This window comes from Carassius auratus, chromosome 19 (genome assembly GCF_003368295.1).
Source record: "Carassius auratus strain Wakin chromosome 19, ASM336829v1, whole genome shotgun sequence".
Classification (NCBI taxonomy): Eukaryota; Metazoa; Chordata; class Actinopteri; order Cypriniformes; family Cyprinidae; genus Carassius; species Carassius auratus.
Window position 1 is genome coordinate 2,052,836 of NC_039261.1, and position 19,525 is coordinate 2,072,360.

Here is a 19,525-nt window from a genome sequence, read left to right on the forward strand (position 1 = left end):
AGGTGAGTGACAGTCCACTGGTTGGAGGTGAACTGGGCAGAGAACAAAGGTGAGTGATTGGCTCTTATCCACGTAACTACAGGACAGGAAAAAACAAGACAAGGCTAGGGTATACTCCAGATGAAAAAATGCTGAAGAGGTCGTAACTGAAAAACAGAGCGTATACTCAACGTTCAACAATAATCCGACAAAAGAAAGAGCAAACAGTGACTAGAAGTAGCCGAGGGAATTAGAGAGAGAAAAGGATCAGGTGAGAGATAATCAGTGTAAGTGTTGATTCTAAAGGGAAACAGCTGCGAGAGAGGAGGAGAAACATGAATGGGAATGATTAGTGTGAGCGCTGAGATAATAGTAATCAGCTGTATGAGTGTGCGTGTGTGAATGAAGGTAAGCAAAACAGGAGGAATGATGTCCTCCATGGCCATGACAGGATAGTACGAGAGTTCTGGAAATTTGGCTGAGACATGACAAGGCTCTGGAAGTTCAGCTGAGACGTGACGAAGCTATGGTAGATCTGTGGTGATTTGACTGGTTTCATGAAGATCAACTGTGACTTGACTTAACTCACGGAGGTTAATGGTGACTTGACTCATGAAGATCATTGGTTACTTGACTGTGCTCATGAAGATCAACGGTGACCTTGTTCAAGAAGATCAATGGAAACTTGATCGGTCAATCTTGTTCATTATCTGGCTCGGCTCGGTGTTCATCTTCAGTTCTCTCTTCACAGCAGTTCAGTCAGTGTACTGTTTGAGTAAATTATTTACTACAGCATATTGGTTTGTTTTAATTCAGAGGGAGTGTCAACCACATTAAAAAGAAGTTAACAGCTTAAGTCATTTGTGGATTCATGCGTTTTGGAGACGCCAACCATTTAAAACGATTCAGTTCGATTTGGTGAACTGGTTCAAAAAGATTCGGTTACATCGAATGATTCATTCGCGAACCTGATATCACACAGCAGAGATTTGAACTTTCTCACAACAGACACGGAAGAGAAGATAATGATGAATAAAGTCGTAGTTTTTGCTATTTTTGATGCTTCAAAAAATTCTAGCTGACCCTCTGATGTCACATGGACTACTTTGATGATGTTTTTATTACCTTTCTGGACATGGACAGTATACTGTGCACACAGTTTCAATGGAGGGACTGAGAGCTCTTGGACGAAATCTAAAATATCATAAACTGTGTTCCAAAGATAAATGGAGGTCTCACAAGTTTGGAATGACATGAGGGTGAGTTATTAAGGACATAATTTAATTTTTTCGATGAACTTTAAGTGTTAGCTATCTGTTCATCCAAACATAAAACATTATTTACCCTGTTTATACTGTATCTGCAAGGTGTTCATTACACATTTTCCCTTTGTGTTAACATCAGTAATTATGAATGTCGAATGTCTGTTGATGTTGTGAAGAACCAGACGGAGTTTGATCCATTTGCAGCTCTTTATTTGGGATAGTCAAACAGACGGGGTCAAACGACAGCAAACTGAACAATGGGGGCGAGGTAGAGACAGAGTCGGGTAATCAGGCAGAAAGTCGAGGCAGGCAGAGAACAATCAATAATGTGAAACAGTCCAGGGTCAAGAGAATAAAACAAAACACGGGTAATAATGCTCAGAACTGACAGCCAGGGCAAATCAAGACTTCGCAATGAGTGTGTGTGTGTGAGCAGCTTATATGAGTGTGGAAATGAGGTGCAGGTGCAAGTGTAATTAGGCCCAGGTGTGAGGCCTTGTGGGAAATGCGATGGCTCCCTCTGGTAGTGCAAGGGAGGCGGTACAGGAACCTCCTCTGTAACACATGACTCTTGTTAATGTATTTTACTCCGCCCCCAAACATATGGTTAGATTATCAATGCAATTTTGGCAAGATTTGAAAAATTCTGATTTAACTATGAAAATCCTTAGTCGAGGACAGCCCTAATTTAATACTGTAAAGTGCTTTGACAAAATCAGTATTGTTAAAAGCACTATGTAAATAAAGGTGACTTGACTTGACTTGACTCTTTGTTTGATGTGAATGTGATGGTGTGGAAGAATTTACACTATATATATTCTTAGAAAATATATAAATTCCACTCTACCAAGAGTCTTTTGTTGTTTGATTATCATTAAATGTAGACACTTAACTAAAGATGCAGATGCAAGATTTAAAAAAATAATAAAAAAATTAAAATTCTCAATGACCAAATACATGACTGGATAAATGATTTGAACTAATCATCTTGTAATAAATGTTAATTTCAGTTCTATTTTCTGAATATGAATGATCATTTGTAGTAGAAACAACAACACTCAAGCACTGCAAAATGTCTTGTTCAACTGACCGGCTTCACTCCAATAAGATTTCATCTGAGTCTCTTCAGACCTTAGAACTGTACACAAATTATGAGCTTCTAGAATATTTGAAGTTCGGACATAGAGAGCCGCGGTCCTACAGAGTTTAGCTTCAAACTTTCTCAAGTACACCTGAACAAGCTCATCAATATCTTCAGGATTACTAAAAATTTACTTTTTTGGCATTATAAAGATTTTTATTTCATTCATTCATCTGACCCAAACAAATGTTTCAAATGCCACTGGTTTAGTTAACAATTATAACAAAGTAATAATAAATGCAGTGTAGATCTTATTTCAATTTTTTCAGTGATATTATTATACTATAAACATATACAGAAGGCAATATTTGGATTTCGCACCATTATTTTGTTTTGGGAATTGTTGTTGTGATATCTGACTTGACTCCTGATTTATAATGTTTTTGGGATTATTATTTAGTTTTTTAGATTTGCATTTCCATTTGTAATTTGTTATTTTGTTTTTAGAATTGTGATTTGTTCTGCACTTCTCGGGCACCATACAGCATAGTTCTAAAGGATTTAAACATTTAGGAAATGGCTGTGTCAGTGCAGCATAATTATTTATGACACTGTTGACCTATCAGTAAGCCCCATCACCCTTAGTTACTGTTGTAAACTCGTAAAAAAAAAAACAGATTAGCTATCTGTCTTACAATGACAGCTGTCAGTGTGAAAACTAGAGGTGGGCATAGATTATATTTTTTTAATCTATATTAATCTCACTGTGATCTTGAAATTAATCTAGATTAATCTAGATTAAAATGGCTCATTCAAATTCTGCCGAAGGCATTCAGAATATGTGTGTTACCCAAATAAAATTGACAAACAGTAAGTTTTTGAGAAGGGGTTTATCAAGCTAGATGGTGCATTAGAAATGTACATCTCCTGTTTCCAAAATGCATCACAAACTGCTTGAAAAAGCTGTAAACTAATTCCACATTGCACAAGCGGGGACCCGGTGAAGGTTGTAGCAGTGGGCCCTGTTTGAAATTGTCTAATTTGTATGTTCGTTTATTTTTATTTAAAATCTTAAGTACCTATAGAGTAGTACTGCATCCTTCATAACTCCAAAAAGTCTTTAGTTTTATTATATTCATAAGAGAAAGATAGTCTGTACCGATTTTTCCCGGAAAAACAAGACCGGCTGGAGGCGTGACGTGTGGGCGGAGCTAAAGAATCACAAACGCGAGTAAGCTTTTGAGTTGAGAGCGTTTGGAAGCTGTGACAGCTGTGAAGGCTGAAACTGAACGAAAGCAGCAGCAGCAACGACTCGCTCCGAGCGGGGCTCCGGCAGGTGAGGCAGACACACTAACAAGGAGGCAGAGATATTTTAAGCAGTTTTACTCACCGCCTGCGGTTCCAACACACGATCGTGACCCTTTTTCGTTGGGATTGCATTATCCTTAAGAAATAAACGATGTGCAAATCCGGCGTCAAACTGGGCCTTGTTTGTAAAACAAGCATCTTCGAAATGCAGGGAACAAACAAAAATACTTGCACAACTCCGTTGATGCTCTGTTAAAATAAACTCCATCCACTGGTCCCTTATTGCTGTTTTTTTTTTGTAATCTGTGCAGGGTTGTCTTGCCCTGGCAACCAAAAACACACTCCTTTTGTGACATTTCGCGACGCTCTCGCTCTGATCAGTGAAGTCTGTTGTGCTCTCAGTGCTCTGCTATACGGGAGCGCGCACTCTTCCGGCAGACGTGCCCTTATAAGGAAATTCCGCTCCATCTAACGTCACACAGAGCCATACTCGAAAAAAACTTTCCGAAACTTGTGACAAACCGGAAGTACTCCTTCAAATGTACAACTTAATTTTTGAAACTTTGTCCATGTTTAGCATGGGAATCCAACTCTTTAACAGTGTAAAAAACTCAGTATGCATGAAATAGCATTTCACCCCCCCTTTAAGTTTTTTTTTTTCAAATTTTTAGGTGTCAAGGTACAGAAACTAAATAATTAAATGTAAAAAAGCACTGGATAGTCTTCAATGTAAAAATTAAATATACAATGAAACCAACATTTATTCAGACACCTTCAACATTTCTCACATTATTACAGTTTTGCTATATATATCAAAAAATATATCTGGTGTCTGAATAATTTTTGATTAGACTGTTAAAACTACAAAGTAGTCAAGAGCAGTGAGTGATTTTCATTTTCATTTTCTTGGATTAACATTACAGCAGCCAGTAGCTAAATTAGGCGCGGTCACTTTAAGAGACGATGAACGCATCCAATATAATACACATCCTATTTTTTTCCTCAACAGTTTACTTTCACTTAAGAAATAACTGACAGTTTTTTCGACCATAATTTCGAAGGTGGATATTTTGACATATTTCGTATGTATTTGTCTGCACTAGAGCAAAAATAAGCAAATTCGATGTTCAAGTGTTTTGATCAAAACACTTGAAAACGCTTATTTTTTACGTCTCGAGATGCCTTTCTCTGCGTGAGCCCTGAACACCAGAACACCGCGAGTACTGAATCGGGCTCTTTCACATTTTGTTGTTTGTTTCAAACTGCGATTTGTATTTGTTTGTTCCGGTGCAGGAGAGACTTTGAGGAGAATTTTGCAGAAGAAAGCTCGGTTCAGTGTCGCTGTCCGTTAGGCTGGCCTCAACCAGTCGGTTATATAAAATATCAAGGTGAAAGTCATCATAGCTTGCTGTGACGGCCCGAGTGGTGGCCGCACAAGAGCGGTAAAGTGGATGTATCCAGCGCACACACACATGCATACATATATTTATACAAAGGACATTCATTTCAGAATGAGCTTTATTTAAACTTATTCATTTTCATTTGTTTCAGTATGATCGCATAAGTAACCACAGGAAACACAATTCATTCATTCATTCTCTATTTATTGTTAGGTTTGCATAAGTTTACATTTACAATACATTGTGACTGATTTGAAGTGCACACAAATTAGTTATGTTGTATCTGTTATTTATATTTGTTTCTATTTTGAGTAAGTTTACCGGTGATCAACTTCAGCCATGGTCCGTTGCAGCCGCATCCTGGTGTGACGAAAAACAAGAGTCTGGCAGGAACACCATATTTAAGCTTATTGGTTCCGTCTGGACGTACCATTCACTGGGAGTTTCCGGGGGGAGGAAGGAACGTTGATGTGTTTATTAATTGATTTATTTAGTTGTACATTTATGATATTTGATTACATTTTGCTTTCCTTATCTTTATTTACAATGTATCTCTGTTTGATTTGATTTTGATTCATGTAAGGTTATATGTTGTATGTAAAGTTAAATTGTTTCCCCTCTTAATTTGTAATGGGCCCATCCCTTCCTTTATAAACTGTTGCTTTGTTCATTTGAGCAGGTCAGTTTTAGTTTGTTTGTTTGGTTTTTGTCCAATTGTTTTGATCTCGGTTTCTGTTTGTTTATGTTTGTTGTAAGTGTGTAAAGTTATTTTGTTTGGGGTTCAAATAAAGACCCATTTGTTTGCGCAACGCTTGTGTTCCTTGTTCTTGGCTTCTCGGTCCCTCACATATGGTGGCAGCGGTGGGATTCTTCAGTCAGTCAAGGACACAAAGCGGTGTTTTGTTCTTTTCTGCCCCTCGAGGCTGTTTTTTTTTCCCCGGTTAATGAGCCGTACCTCAAAGAGAGGTGGGCCTAAGGCTCCGCCCTTGCAGCAAGAGGAAGAAAAGGGTGAGGAGGACCAGGACATGGTGGAAGGAGCTGAAGGAGGCGAGGCAATGGGAGACAGAGACGTTTCGGTGACTGAGTTGGCAAATCTGCTTCGAACCCATATGGCCAGGACGGAAGGCCGGGAGACTGCAAGACAGCAGGAGCAGGTGGATCAGGAGCGACGGTTTAAGGCTCTCCAGCACCAGTTTGGTCTTCTGCAAATAGAGGTCCAAGCACGCACCTCTCCCAACCTTCACTTACCTGATGTTGACCGGGAGTCTCGGGAAAGGCCCGATGTGGATCATTTAGATTCTGATGGCAACTCAGAGGCTGCAGTTCATCAGCAGAGTTTTAATCAGGTTGGGAACAATATAGGCCCACCATTATCTCAGATACCCCGATTGGAGAAGCTGAGTGACACTGATGAAGTGGAACACTTCCTTGTTACTTTTGAAAGGATTGCTGTTGCTTGTAGGTGGACTAAAACTGATTGGGTCTGGCATTTAATCCCTTTGCTGACTGGTAAAGCAAGAGCAGCTTATGTCCATATGGATGTGAACGAGTCTACTGACTATGATAAAGTGAAAGATGCTATATTAAAGAAATATGATGTCAATGCCGAAACTTATCGACAAAAGTTCCGTTCCTTATCCGTAGATCCATCGGAGAGTCCCATAGAACTTTATAACCGGCTCAAAGAACTCTTTGGAAAGTGGATCCAGCCTAAGAGGAAACGAGTGGAAGAGGTGAGTGAAATCATCATTCTGGAGCAATATCTTAGAATGCTGTCCCCTGAACTCCAGGTGTGGATTCGAGAGCGAGATCCTAGAACCGCAGCGGAAGCAGCGTCTTTGGCGGATGTGTTTGTTGCAGCCAGAGGAAAGAGTAAGCCGTGGGCTTGGAAACCTGTCAATGACCGCCGTTCTCTCGACATGCCTCACTTTCAGCAGAGGAAGTCGGAGGGGTCCGGTAAGCCCTACATGAGGAATCCTACTTCAGCCAAATTGAATTTTGCTCCTAAACGACCTCCCATATGTTACCTGTGTGGTCAAGAAGGGCACACTAAGCCAAATTGTCCGAAGATCTCCGCTCAGCTTACACAGCTATGTTTTGTGCCAAGGAGGGAGGGAACCAAATCCCCAAGCTCTTTGAAAACTACAAATGTGGAGATAAATGGTGAGAAATTGACTGCTTTGATTGACACCGGCAGTGATCAGACTCTGGTAAGAAGAAAGTTCATATCACCCTCTTTGATCAGTACAGTCAAAAAATTGCCTATTTCCTGTGTACATGGAGATGAGAGACTGTTACCAACCGCCAATGTTTATGTTAAAATCGAAGAACAGACTTACCTGGTGGAAGTGGGGGTTGCTGATAACTTGTCTTTCCCTGTGATTCTGGGTCAAGATATACCAGTGCTGCTGGAGTTGTTGTACCCGGCTCGACAGTGTAATGTGGTGGTGACCAGAGCAAAGGCGAATCAGTCAGAGGGGATTGAACACACACTAAGTACTTTACCTTTCTTCAATGCAGAGATTGAAACCGGGGTGTCGAAGAGGAGAAAGTCCAGAAGAGAAAAAAGGCAAGAAAAGGTAAAATATGCTGCTCATACAGAGAGTGAAGATTTAGCCTGTGACTTACCTGTGAACTTCCAGATGCCCACCAATATCGTTCAGATGCAGCAGGAAGATGCTAGTCTCACGGAGTGCTTTGCTAGAGCTGCAGAGGTAAGAGAGAAGCCTATAGATGACAATACAGCCAGATATGGGATCACAAAGGGAATACTCTATCGGGAGATCAGAGACCAGAAACAACTTGTGGTTCCACAGTGTGTTCGAGAGATGGTGTTACATCTGAGTCACTCGATTCCTTGGGCTGGCCACCTGGGGAAAAACAAGACCACTGCAAGAATCAAGAAGTGTTTTTTCTGGCCTGGTTTGAAAGTAGATGTGGCCCAATTTTGTAAAAGCTGTCCTGTTTGTCAGAAGGTATCCCTCAGACGTCCGTCAAAGGCACCACTACAACCTCTTCCTATTATTGATACTCCGTTTGAGAGGCTCGGAATGGATGTCATTGGACCTGTGGAGAGGAGTCGCTCAGGGAACCGTTTCATGCTGGTTATAACGGACCACTCCACCAGATACCCAGAGGTATTTCCATTAAAATCTGTGAAGGCGAAACCTGTAGCTACTTCCTTGGTCCAGTTATTTTCCAGGGTCGGATTTCCTGCAGAAATTCTAACCGACCAGGGCACTAATTTCATGTCTACCTTGTTGAAGCAGGTTTACCAGCTCTTAGGAATTAAGAGTCTGCGTACTACTCCTTATCATCCCCAAACGGATGGGTTGACTGAGCGATTCAACCAGACTTTGAAGCAGATGTTGAGGAAGTTTGTCAGTGAGACTGGTCAAGACTGGGATCAATGGTTGCCCTATCTTCTATTTGCTTATCGGGAAGTCCCTCAGGCTTCCACAGGCTTTTCTCCTTTCGAGCTGTTGTATGGCCGTGATGTCAGAGGCCCATTGGCTCTGCTCCAGGAGATGTGGGAAGGGAGTCCTGAAAAAGAGCCCACCAGTGTTGTTTCCTATGTTCTACAGATGAGGGAACGTTTGCAGAAGATGACCGGTTTGGCTCAGAATCATTTGGCAGAAGCCAGAGAAAAGCAGAAGACGTGGTATGATCCTCTGGCTCGAGAAAGGGACCTGGAGGTCGGTACAAAGGTACTTGTCATGTTGCCCAGTCGAGAGAGTAAACTACTAGCGAAATGGCAGGGTCCTTATGAAATCAAGAAACGCCTGGGTCCTACAACTTATGAAATCAGTATGCCGGGTCAAGATCGATCTAGTCGGGTTCTGCATGTCAACCTGTTGAAAGAGTGGGTTCCTCGTCCTGAAAAGGCACAGTCACTGATGATTCGCTGTGTTGAAGAGGAAGAATCTGATGAGCAGTATCTGCCACAGCCAGTTCCTGGAGAAATCGGGCTAGATCATCTAACAGCTTCCCAGCAGTCCCAAGTACAAGTTCTCTTCACTTCTAAGGTATTTTCTGAATATCCTGGGTTTACCAACTTGATTGAGCATGGTGTGATACTGAAACCTGATGCTGTTGTGAAACGCCAGAGCTATAGGATACCGGAAAGATTGCAGGTGCCCTTGCAGGAAGAGGTAGACCTTATGCTCCACTTGGGAATTATTGAGCCTTCGAACAGTGAGTGGTGTCACCCCATAGTCCTTGTGCCAAAAAAAGACGGGATAAGTGACCTAATTGATCGTTTGGGCCAATCCAAATATCTCCCAACAATGGACCTTTCTAAAGGCTATTGGCAAATTCCACTGACTCCACCCTCACGGCCCTTGACTGCATTCAGAACACCAAGGGGCCTTTTCCATTTTAAGGTGTTACCTTTTGGCCTTCATGGGGCCGTGGCAACGTTTCAGAGATTAATTGACCAAGTGTTACGGGGCTTACCTTTTGCTGCTGCATACCTTGACGATATTGTCATTTACAGTAACACCTGGGAGGAACATGTGCAACATCTCGCAGAAGTCTTGCAGCATCTTCAGAATGCCGGCCTAACGGTCAACCCCACCAAGTGTGCTATAGCTAAACAGGAGACCGAATACCTGGGTTATGTCATCGGCCAGGGTGTTGTGCGACCGCAGGTGAAGAAAGTTCAAGCTTTGGAGAGGTGTGCGGTACCCCAGACACGTAAGGACATGCGATCATTTTTGGGGATGGCTGGATTTTACCATCGCTTTGTCCCTAACTTTTCCAGTAGGGCTGCTCCATTAACGGACATGGTGGGGGCACGTTGCCCGAACCAATTGCAGTGGACTGAGGAGAGATTGAAAGCCTTCCGAGACATCCAGGGAGCTTTGACAACCAGCGCTGTGCTACACAATCCTGATTTTAGTCGTCCTTTCATTGTACAGACTGATGCCTCTGAGAGGGGAGTAGGAGCCGTTCTATTGCAAGGACCACCAGGGAGTCGACAGCCAGTGGCTTACATTAGTCGCAAACTGTTTCCGAGAGAAGTACGTTATTCAACGGTGGAAAAAGAGTGTTTGGCCATAAAGTGGGCGTTGGATTCCCTACGATACTATCTACTAGGCCGTGAGTTTACCCTAGAGACTGATCATAAAGCATTGCAGTGGTTGGAGAAAATGAAGGATTCTAATGGGAGGATTACAAGATGGTATCTCGCCATGCAGCCCTTCAGATTCAAGATACAACACGTTTCTGGAAAAGTCAACGTTACTGCTGACTATCTCTCCCGCTCTACTGGCGAGATTCCTGAAGGGGGGGGAAATGTGACGGCCCGAGTGGTGGCCGCACAAGAGCGGTAAAGTGGATGTATCCAGCGCACACACACATGCATACATATATTTATACAAAGGACATTCATTTCAGAATGAGCTTTATTTAAACTTATTCATTTTCATTTGTTTCAGTATGATCGCATAAGTAACCACAGGAAACACAATTCATTCATTCATTCTCTATTTATTGTTAGGTTTGCATAAGTTTACATTTACAATACATTGTGACTGATTTGAAGTGCACACAAATTAGTTATGTTGTATCTGTTATTTATATTTGTTTCTATTTTGAGTAAGTTTACCGGTGATCAACTTCAGCCATGGTCCGTTGCAGCCGCATCCTGGTGTGACGAAAAACAAGAGTCTGGCAGGAACACCATATTTAAGCTTATTGGTTCCGTCTGGACGTACCATTCACTGGGAGTTTCCGGGGGGAGGAAGGAACGTTGATGTGTTTATTAATTGATTTATTTAGTTGTACATTTATGATATTTGATTACATTTTGCTTTCCTTATCTTTATTTACAATGTATCTCTGTTTGATTTGATTTTGATTCATGTAAGGTTATATGTTGTATGTAAAGTTAAATTGTTTCCCCTCTTAATTTGTAATGGGCCCATCCCTTCCTTTATAAACTGTTGCTTTGTTCATTTGAGCAGGTCAGTTTTAGTTTGTTTGTTTGGTTTTTGTCCAATTGTTTTGATCTCGGTTTCTGTTTGTTTATGTTTGTTGTAAGTGTGTAAAGTTATTTTGTTTGGGGTTCAAATAAAGACCCATTTGTTTGCGCAACGCTTGTGTTCCTTGTTCTTGGCTTCTCGGTCCCTCACACTTGCTTAGTATAGACCCAGCTCCCAACCCAACTTTGAGAATAGATTAACGGCGATATTTTTTTTTATCGCCCGATAAGAGTCTCGCGTTAACGCAGCACGTTAACGCTGATAACGGCCCACCACTAGTGAAAACCTATTTTTGACAAATTTTGTACACAGAAGGACCACCATTCATGTAGGACTTAAATATGCCATTGAGGGATATATAAAAGATTTTAAAATAAATATTGTGGGTATTAATTTGAAAATGTGTGTGTTTGGAATTGGGGAGGGGCAAAAGTATCAATTATTATATTATTATATTCATTTTTTCAGGCATGTTTGCTGACCAGTTAAGAACAGGGATACCATGGTCCTTAAACCAGGTACTGGTAGCTTTGGCACTGTGTCCAAGTGCCAAGTCCTGTTGGAAAATGAAATCTGCAATCTCCATAAAGTTGGTCAGCAGCAGGAAGCATGAAGTGCTCTAAAACTTCCTGGTATACGGCTGTGTTGACCTTGGACCTCAGAAAACACAGTGGACCAATGCCAGCAGATGACATGGCACCCCAAACCATCACTGACTGTGGAAACTTTACACTGGACCTCAAGCAACGAGGATTGTGTGCCTCTCCTCTCTTCCTCCAGACTCTGGGACCCTGATATCCAAAGGAAATGCTAATTTTACTTTCGTCAGAGCACATAACTGTGGCCCACATAGCAGCAGTCCAGTCCTTTCTGAAGCGAGATGCTTCTGACGCTGTCTGTTGTTTAAGAGTGGCTAGACACAAGGAATGCGAAGCTGAATGTCTTGCATACGTCTGTATGTAGTGGTTTTTGAAGCATTGACTCCAGCTGCAGTCCACTCTTTGTGAATCTCCTCCACATTTTTGAATGAGTTTTGTTTCACAATCCTCTCCGGGGTGCGGTTATCCCTATTGCTTCTAAACTTTTTTTTAAGACATCTTTTCCTTCCCTTCGCCTCTGTATCAATGTGCTTGGACACAGAGCTCTGTGAACAGGCAGCCTCTTTTGCAATGACCTTTCGTGTATTGCCCTCCTTGAGCAAGGTGTCAATGGTCATCTTTTGTACAACTGTCAAGTCAGCAGTCTTCCCCATGCTTGTGTAGCCAACAGAACTAGACTGAGAGACCATTTAAAGGCCTCTGCAAGTGTTTGAGTTAATTAGCTGATTAGAGTGTGGCACCAGGTGTCTTCAATATTGAACCTGTTCACAATATTCAAATTTTCTGAGATACTGAATTTGGGATTTTCCTTAGTTGTCAGTTATAATCAAAACTAAAATAAATAAACATTTGAAATGTATCAGAATATGTGTAATGACTGAATTTAATATACAAGTTTCACTTTTTGAATGGAATTAGTGAAATAAATCAACTTTTTGATGATATTCTAAATATATGACCAGCACCTGTAGGTTGACAAGTTGAGGGAAAAATGGGTTGAAATTTGTACGTGTCATTTGTGTGAGAAAGATGTGTTTCACACAAGATCTGGAAACTGGGCAACCTTGGAATTTGTGGACGTGATTATTCATATGAGGTTTGGCCCATACAAATTATGGGAGTCGGAGGCAAATGTAGCAAACATATAAAATACTCCCAGTGGGATTTTTGAATAGAAAGATTACATATAAGGAACTCCCGCAAACTATCTTAACTTGCAATTGTAATTTTTCAAGTTATGATGGTGTGCGGGAGTTCCTTATATGTTGACACGACCTACCAGGTCTTATTTTTCTACGCACCTATTACTTACAGGTGTGCGATGAGTTCGTTCACTAATAGAAAGATTAAAAATATAAAATAAATATGGTAACATGTATAAACATGATTATAGCGGGATAGAATGGTAGAATATGGAAGAATTCCAGAATAAAAAGGGAGGGTTGACAGGAAGTCCTATTATATTATAGTAACCTTAATGTTAGCTATAGCCAGAGATACCTTGCTAAAGCACAAGATGGCATTAATGTTCTGCTTGAGCAGATGAAAATTGTTAAATGTTTAGTGTCCTGACACATGCCAGGAGAGAACCAAACATGTTACCAATCGCGGCAAATGCGGCACCCCAAAAGCCACTGGCAGTGGAGATTGTGTAGTTATCCTCTGAGGGTGCCAAGAAGGAGCCCCAACTGTCTGTTGAAATTGTATGTGCCTGGTTTTGAACTAAATTTAGTTTTTACTCTTTTGTTTCCTTTTCCCCATGGACAAGGTCCCACTGGGTACTTTGCCAATAGCAATAACAAAAGAGGAGAAACATGCTCCAGATATATCTGTTGATATATCACTGAAATAATCTGTGTTTATTCATTTTAGATGGATAAAAGACATTTTGAACAAACTTTACAGACATATGTATGGTTTTTAATGCACACTGTTGCAACCTTGATGTGCTTTCATGCCAATCTTGAATGAATGACTGCATGTTATTTTAAAGAAAGAAAAAAAGGTTTCTCTTTACAATATTTCAATAAAATACAACATCCTCTCTAAATAGAATTTTTATTTAAAAATGTATTTCTCTAAGTCCCCTACTTTCATCTTCTCCCTTGTAAAGACCTAATTCTGTTCTGCTGTAAGTAGTGTTATGTGACTAACCTGCCACCATCTGTATGTCTCGTCTGGGAGTGTGCTGCTTTTCCTGGACATCAGTGGGTGGAAGGATTGGTTAAACCGTTCCATAAACCAGCTATCATTTTCATCATCAAGGTGAGTTATACAGTGTTGACAGGAACATGTTCTTCCTGATAAGCCCAGCACGGACCTGAAGAAGTACAGCGAGGGTTCTCTGAGTGTGTAACTGAACACAAACATTGAGAAGGTCATGGCACACAAAAGTCCTGTTAATGTGCGTATTTTCCTCTGGGTGAACCGAGACATTTTAAGCTTGAGTCTGTCTTTCACCCCAAAAGAATCCAAAGAGAAGTGAGGGATTTATAACGTATTCTTTGTTCTCCCACAAAAAAATAATTGAGAAAAATGAAAATATGCAATTATGTGATTCTTCACTCTCCAGCAGGTGTCCACATTGTGAAGTAGAACATGTGAACCTTACAATGGTTTGTGAGGCAAGACAATGAAACAAATCCCTGAAAAAAAATCCTTGCTAGATTAAAATCCCTAAAACATACAGTCCTCAATCGTTAAAATGTTCTCCGGAAAAATTCCATAACATTCTGAGATCTTTTCTGGAGGATCTTTCTGGAAATATCAAACATCTGAGGACAGTGATCAGGATCCAGGTCAATCCAGGAGAGTGTGATCAGGATGCTAGTCTTCTCTCTCCTGATAATAATCTTGTCTGTGTGATCATCTACCTAGAAAAGCAAACACAAAATAACTTAAGACTAAATATCAGCACACATTTAGATTTTTTTCCTAATAGCTGAGATACGTTTCCTAAAATTAAGCCTCTTTTATTTAATATTCAACCTTGTATGACAAAACTAAAAACTTTTTGTCAAAAAATGTTGTCAATGATCTAATTTAGTATTTGCTTTTAGCTACATGAATACTACAACAAAGCACCATTACACACTGTGAGATTTAAATAGTGTTCCTCAAACATTTAATACCAACTAGATAAAAAAGTTTGTCAAGACAAACTTTACAGTTTTTCTAAATTGATTTGGCTCAGTTCTCAAATGATTTTTTTATTTCCCAAAACACTAAAGGTGCTGTAGGGAACTTTTGTAAAAAAAATATTTTTTACATATTTATTAAACCTGTCATTATGTCCTGACAGTAGAATATGAGACAGATAATCTGTGTAAAAATCAAGCTCCTCTGGCTCCTCCCAGTGTCCTATTGCCATTTGCAGAAACGCCATCGCTCACGGTAAAAAATAACCAATCAGAGCTGCGGTCCGTAACTTACCTCTAATATGAATCAACCATTTAAACATTTATGTAACCAATCAACTTTGGGAGTATATATATATATATATATATATATATATATATATATATATATACACAGTATTGTTCAAAATAATAGCAGTACAATGTGACTAAGCAGAATAATCAAGGTTTTTAGTATATTTTTTATTGCTACGTGGCAAACAAGTTACCAGTAGGTTCAGTAGATTGTCAGAAAACAAACAAGACCCAGCATTCATGATATGCACGCTCTTAAGGCTGTGCAATTGGGCAATTAGTTGAAAGGGGTGTGTTCAAAAAAATAGCAGTGTCTACCTTTGACTGTACAAACTCAAAACTATTTTGTACAAACATTTTTTTTTTCTGGGATTTAGCAATCCTGTGAATCACTAAACTAATATTTAGTTGTATGACCACAGTTTTTTAAAACTGCTTGACATCTGTGTGGCATGGAGTCAACCAACTTGTGGCACCTCTCAGCTGTTATTCCACTCCATGATTCTTTAACAACATTCCACAATTCATTCACATTTCTTAGTTTTGCTTCAGAAACAGCATTTTTGATATCACCCCACAAGTTCTCAATTGGATTAAGGTCTGGAGATTGGGCTGGCCACTCCATAACATTAATTTTGTTGGTTTGGAACCAAGACTTTGCCCGTTTACTAGTGTGTTTTGGGTCATTGTCTTGTTGAAATAACCATTTCAAGGGCATGTCCTCTTCAGCATAGGGCAACATGACCTCTTCAAGTATTTTAACATATGCAAACTGATCCATGATCCCTGGTATGCGATAAATAGGCCCAACACCATAGTAGGAGAAACATGCCCATATCATGATGCTTGCACCTCCATGCTTCACTGTCTTCACTGTGTACTGTGGCTTGAATTCAGAGTTTGGGGGTCGTCTCACAAACTGCCTGTGGCCCTTGGACCCAAAAAGAACAATTTTACTCTCATCAGTCCACAAAATGTTCCTCCATTTCTCTTTAGGCCAGTTGATGTGTTCTTTGGCAAATTGTAACCTCTTCTGCACATGCCTTTTTTTTAACAGAGGGACTTTGCGAGGGATTCTTGAAAATAGATTAGCTTCACACAGACGTCTTCTAACTGTCACAGTACTTACAGGTAACTCCAGACTGTCTTTGATCATCCTGGAGGTGATCATTGGCTGAGCCTTTGCCATTCTGGTTATTCTTCTATCCATTTTGATGGTTGTCTTCCGTTTTCTTCCACGTCTCTCTGGTTTTGCTCTCCATTTTAAGGCATTGGAGATCATTTTAGCTGAACAGCCTATCATTTTTTGCACCTCTTTATAGGTTTTCCCCTCTCTAATCAACTTTTTAATCAAAGTATGCTGTTCTTCTGAACAATGTCTTGAACGACCCATTTTCCTCAGCTTTCAAATGCATGTTCAACAAGTGTTGGCTTCATCCTTAAATAGGGGCCACCTGATTCACACCTGTTTCTTCACAAAATTGATGACCTCAGTGATTGAATGCCACACTGCTATTTTTTTGAACACACCCCTTTCAACTAATTCAACTAATTGCCCAATTGCACAGCCTTAAGAGCGTGCATATCATGAATGCTGGGTCTCATTTGTTTTCTGAGAATCTACTGAACCTACTGGTAACTTGTTTGCCACGTAGCAATAAAAAAATATACGAAAAACCTTGATTATTCTGGTTAGTCACATTGTACTGCTATTATTTTGAACAATACTGTATATATATATATATATATATATATATATATATATATATATATATATATATATATATATATATATATATATATATATATTCTTTATATATATATATATATATATATATATATATATATATATATATATATATATGTGTGTGTGTGTGTGTGTGTGTGTAGATTGCCCACAGCACAATCACTGCTCTAGTTTTTGAGAACGGAGGACGTTCACAACCCTGAACTGCAGCAACATGTTCGTGGAAGAGCAATTGGAAGGCGTGTAAGAATACGTGGTGGTGGTAGAGGAAGAAATAATCGAGGAAGAGGTGGAAATAGAAGAGTCAGAGTCTCTGATGAAATCAGAGCCACACTTGTGGATCATGTCATAAATCATGGTTTTACAATGGAAGAGGCTGGTCGAAGAGTACAGCCTAATGTAAACAGGTCCACAGTGTCATCAATTGTGCAAACCTTTCGTAGGGAAAACAAGTAAATATGTTTTTTGTTTTTTTTACAGTATGTAAAGTATTTTTACAGTATAAACAACAATATTGTTAAGGTAAATGCAAGTCTATTTGTTTATTCCATAGAACTGCACAACAACCTCGCGCTGGTGGCAGAGCAGCAGTATTTAACCAACTGCAAGAACAAGAAATTTGCAACATGGCCATAGCCAACAATTCCATCAGGCTAAGAGAGATCCAAAGTGCAATCATAAATGACAATAATGTCTTTGCAAATATAAATTCTGTCAGCATTTCCACCATAGACAGAGTTTTAAAAAGACATCAGATGACTATGAAACAGCTCTATAAGGTGCCATTTGAGAGGAACAGTGAAAGAGTCAAGGCGTTGCGGTACCAGTATTTCCAGGTAAACCATTGGTGTGCACTTAGTGAGTTTTCCTGTTTTTCTAAGATGCCTGTATTACTTTACTGTAAGTTTCAGAAACCCATAAGAAAATAAATTTACTGTTACATTTTTTTTTCTGTGTTTCTTCATAGAGAATCATGGAGTTAGAAGTACTTAAAACGACCCACATTCTTGTTTTTGTGGATGAGGCTGGGTTTACAGTTTTTCTCAGTCGCTTTGGTACATTTCTCGAATCAAACTCACAGTTTGCAAAACAGTAAGTCCATTTCTCAAAACAATTTGTACAAATAGCAAAACACCATGGATAACCTGCAAAAGCCACTCTCTTACTCAAAATCCTTAGTTCATCTGTCAAAAGTAAATATCTGTGTCAATGAACATGTCAGTGCCATCGAATGACAAGTCCTTGTGTCATAGTTTACGGATAAGACAGTCAAATTGCTTGGTCATGTTGTCAATATAACAGTGTACTCTGGAGGGATGTTCTGATGGAAACTATGGCAACATTTTGGATGACAGTTACTGTATTGAACAGTATGCAATATGCTTATGTATGCCATATATCCATTTCAAAAGTACAAGTTTACACATTACTGTATGTGGGATATTGATTGAAAGAGACTGGATTGAATTCCCAGTTACACCTTTACCAGTGGTCTGACCCAAAAAATAACAATAAAAAAAAAAAAAACATTTTGCATTTAATGACTTATACGATGAACTAAAGACTATGTTTTGAGGGGTAAGACTATTGCACAGAAAACTGTATAATAAATTTTGAGCAACAAGACATTAGCAACTGATAATGTAGGAAACCACAGATAAATGTGCATAATCAATTGCATGAATGTACAAAAGCAATCGCAACTTGATCAAAAGAATGAGAAACTGGTTTTATGATGTGTATAAATGACTAGATGATGTGAGAATTGAACAGGTAGTTTTGAGAATTTCAATTCTGATCTGAGAAATGTACCAAAGTGACTGAGAAAAACTGTAATCTGTCCAAAGGCCGGAGATGTGGTCGCAATCTCATTGGACACCAAGCCACAATTGACACACCAGGCCAACGTGGGGCCAATATCACAATGTGTGTTGCCATTTCAGAGAACAGTGTGAGCACACATATTCCACACATTGGGCCCTATAATACCCAACTTCTCCTGGCCTTCCTAAATGCACTTTACAGAGACCTGATTCCAGAACAAGAAAGAGGTTTAGTTAGACCACATTTGCCTAATTATGTTGTTGTCTGGGACAATGTCAGCTTCACCGAACCAACAGTGTTAGGGACTGGTTTGCTGCACATGAAAGGATAACAGTGGAATTCCTTCCACCATACTCTCCATTCCTAAATCTAATAGAAGAGTTTTTTTCAGCATGGAGGTGGGAAGTGTATGATCATAGACCACAAAATCAGATATCTTTGTTGGATGCCATGAATGCTGCATGTGAGGACATCACAGCTGACCATTGCAGGGGGTGGTATGCAGCATTCAAGGAGATTTATTCCACGGTGTGTGGCAATGGAAAACATCAGATGTGATGGTGATGAAAATCTGTGGGCTGACTAACGTGAGCGACAAAATGTCCACCAAGAATAATTTGTTTGTTTGTTTTTTTTTTTTCATGAATGTTATTTGTTGTTTGTGTATTTGTGGTAATACACAAATATGAAATGTAAAGTGAAATCTTGTTACTCTTGTCAGTTACATTACATGTACAGTAAATACACTTGTATTGTGTATACAGGTCCTTCTCAAAAAATTAGCATATTGTGATAAAAGTTCATTATTTTCCATATTGTAATGATAAAAATTAAACTTTCATTTATTTTAGATTCATTGCACACCAACTGAAATATTTCAGGTCTTTTATTGTTTTAATACTGATGA

The 19,525-nt window shown here is 39.6% G+C and overlaps 1 protein-coding gene across 1 annotated transcript in view; it reads right to left on the reverse strand.

Moving 5' to 3' along the window:
* The window catches only part of LOC113119128 (CMP-N-acetylneuraminate-beta-galactosamide-alpha-2,3-sialyltransferase 1-like), a 134,664-nt gene that overhangs the window by 62,335 nt on the left and 52,804 nt on the right, over positions 1 to 19,525 (reverse strand). The window contains exon 2 of the mRNA XM_026288354.1: positions 13,771 to 14,489. Coding sequence (XP_026144139.1) covers positions 13,771 to 14,052 — 282 coding nt within the window. The 5' untranslated portion in view covers positions 14,053 to 14,489. The remainder of the gene's footprint in view (positions 1 to 13,770; positions 14,490 to 19,525) is intronic.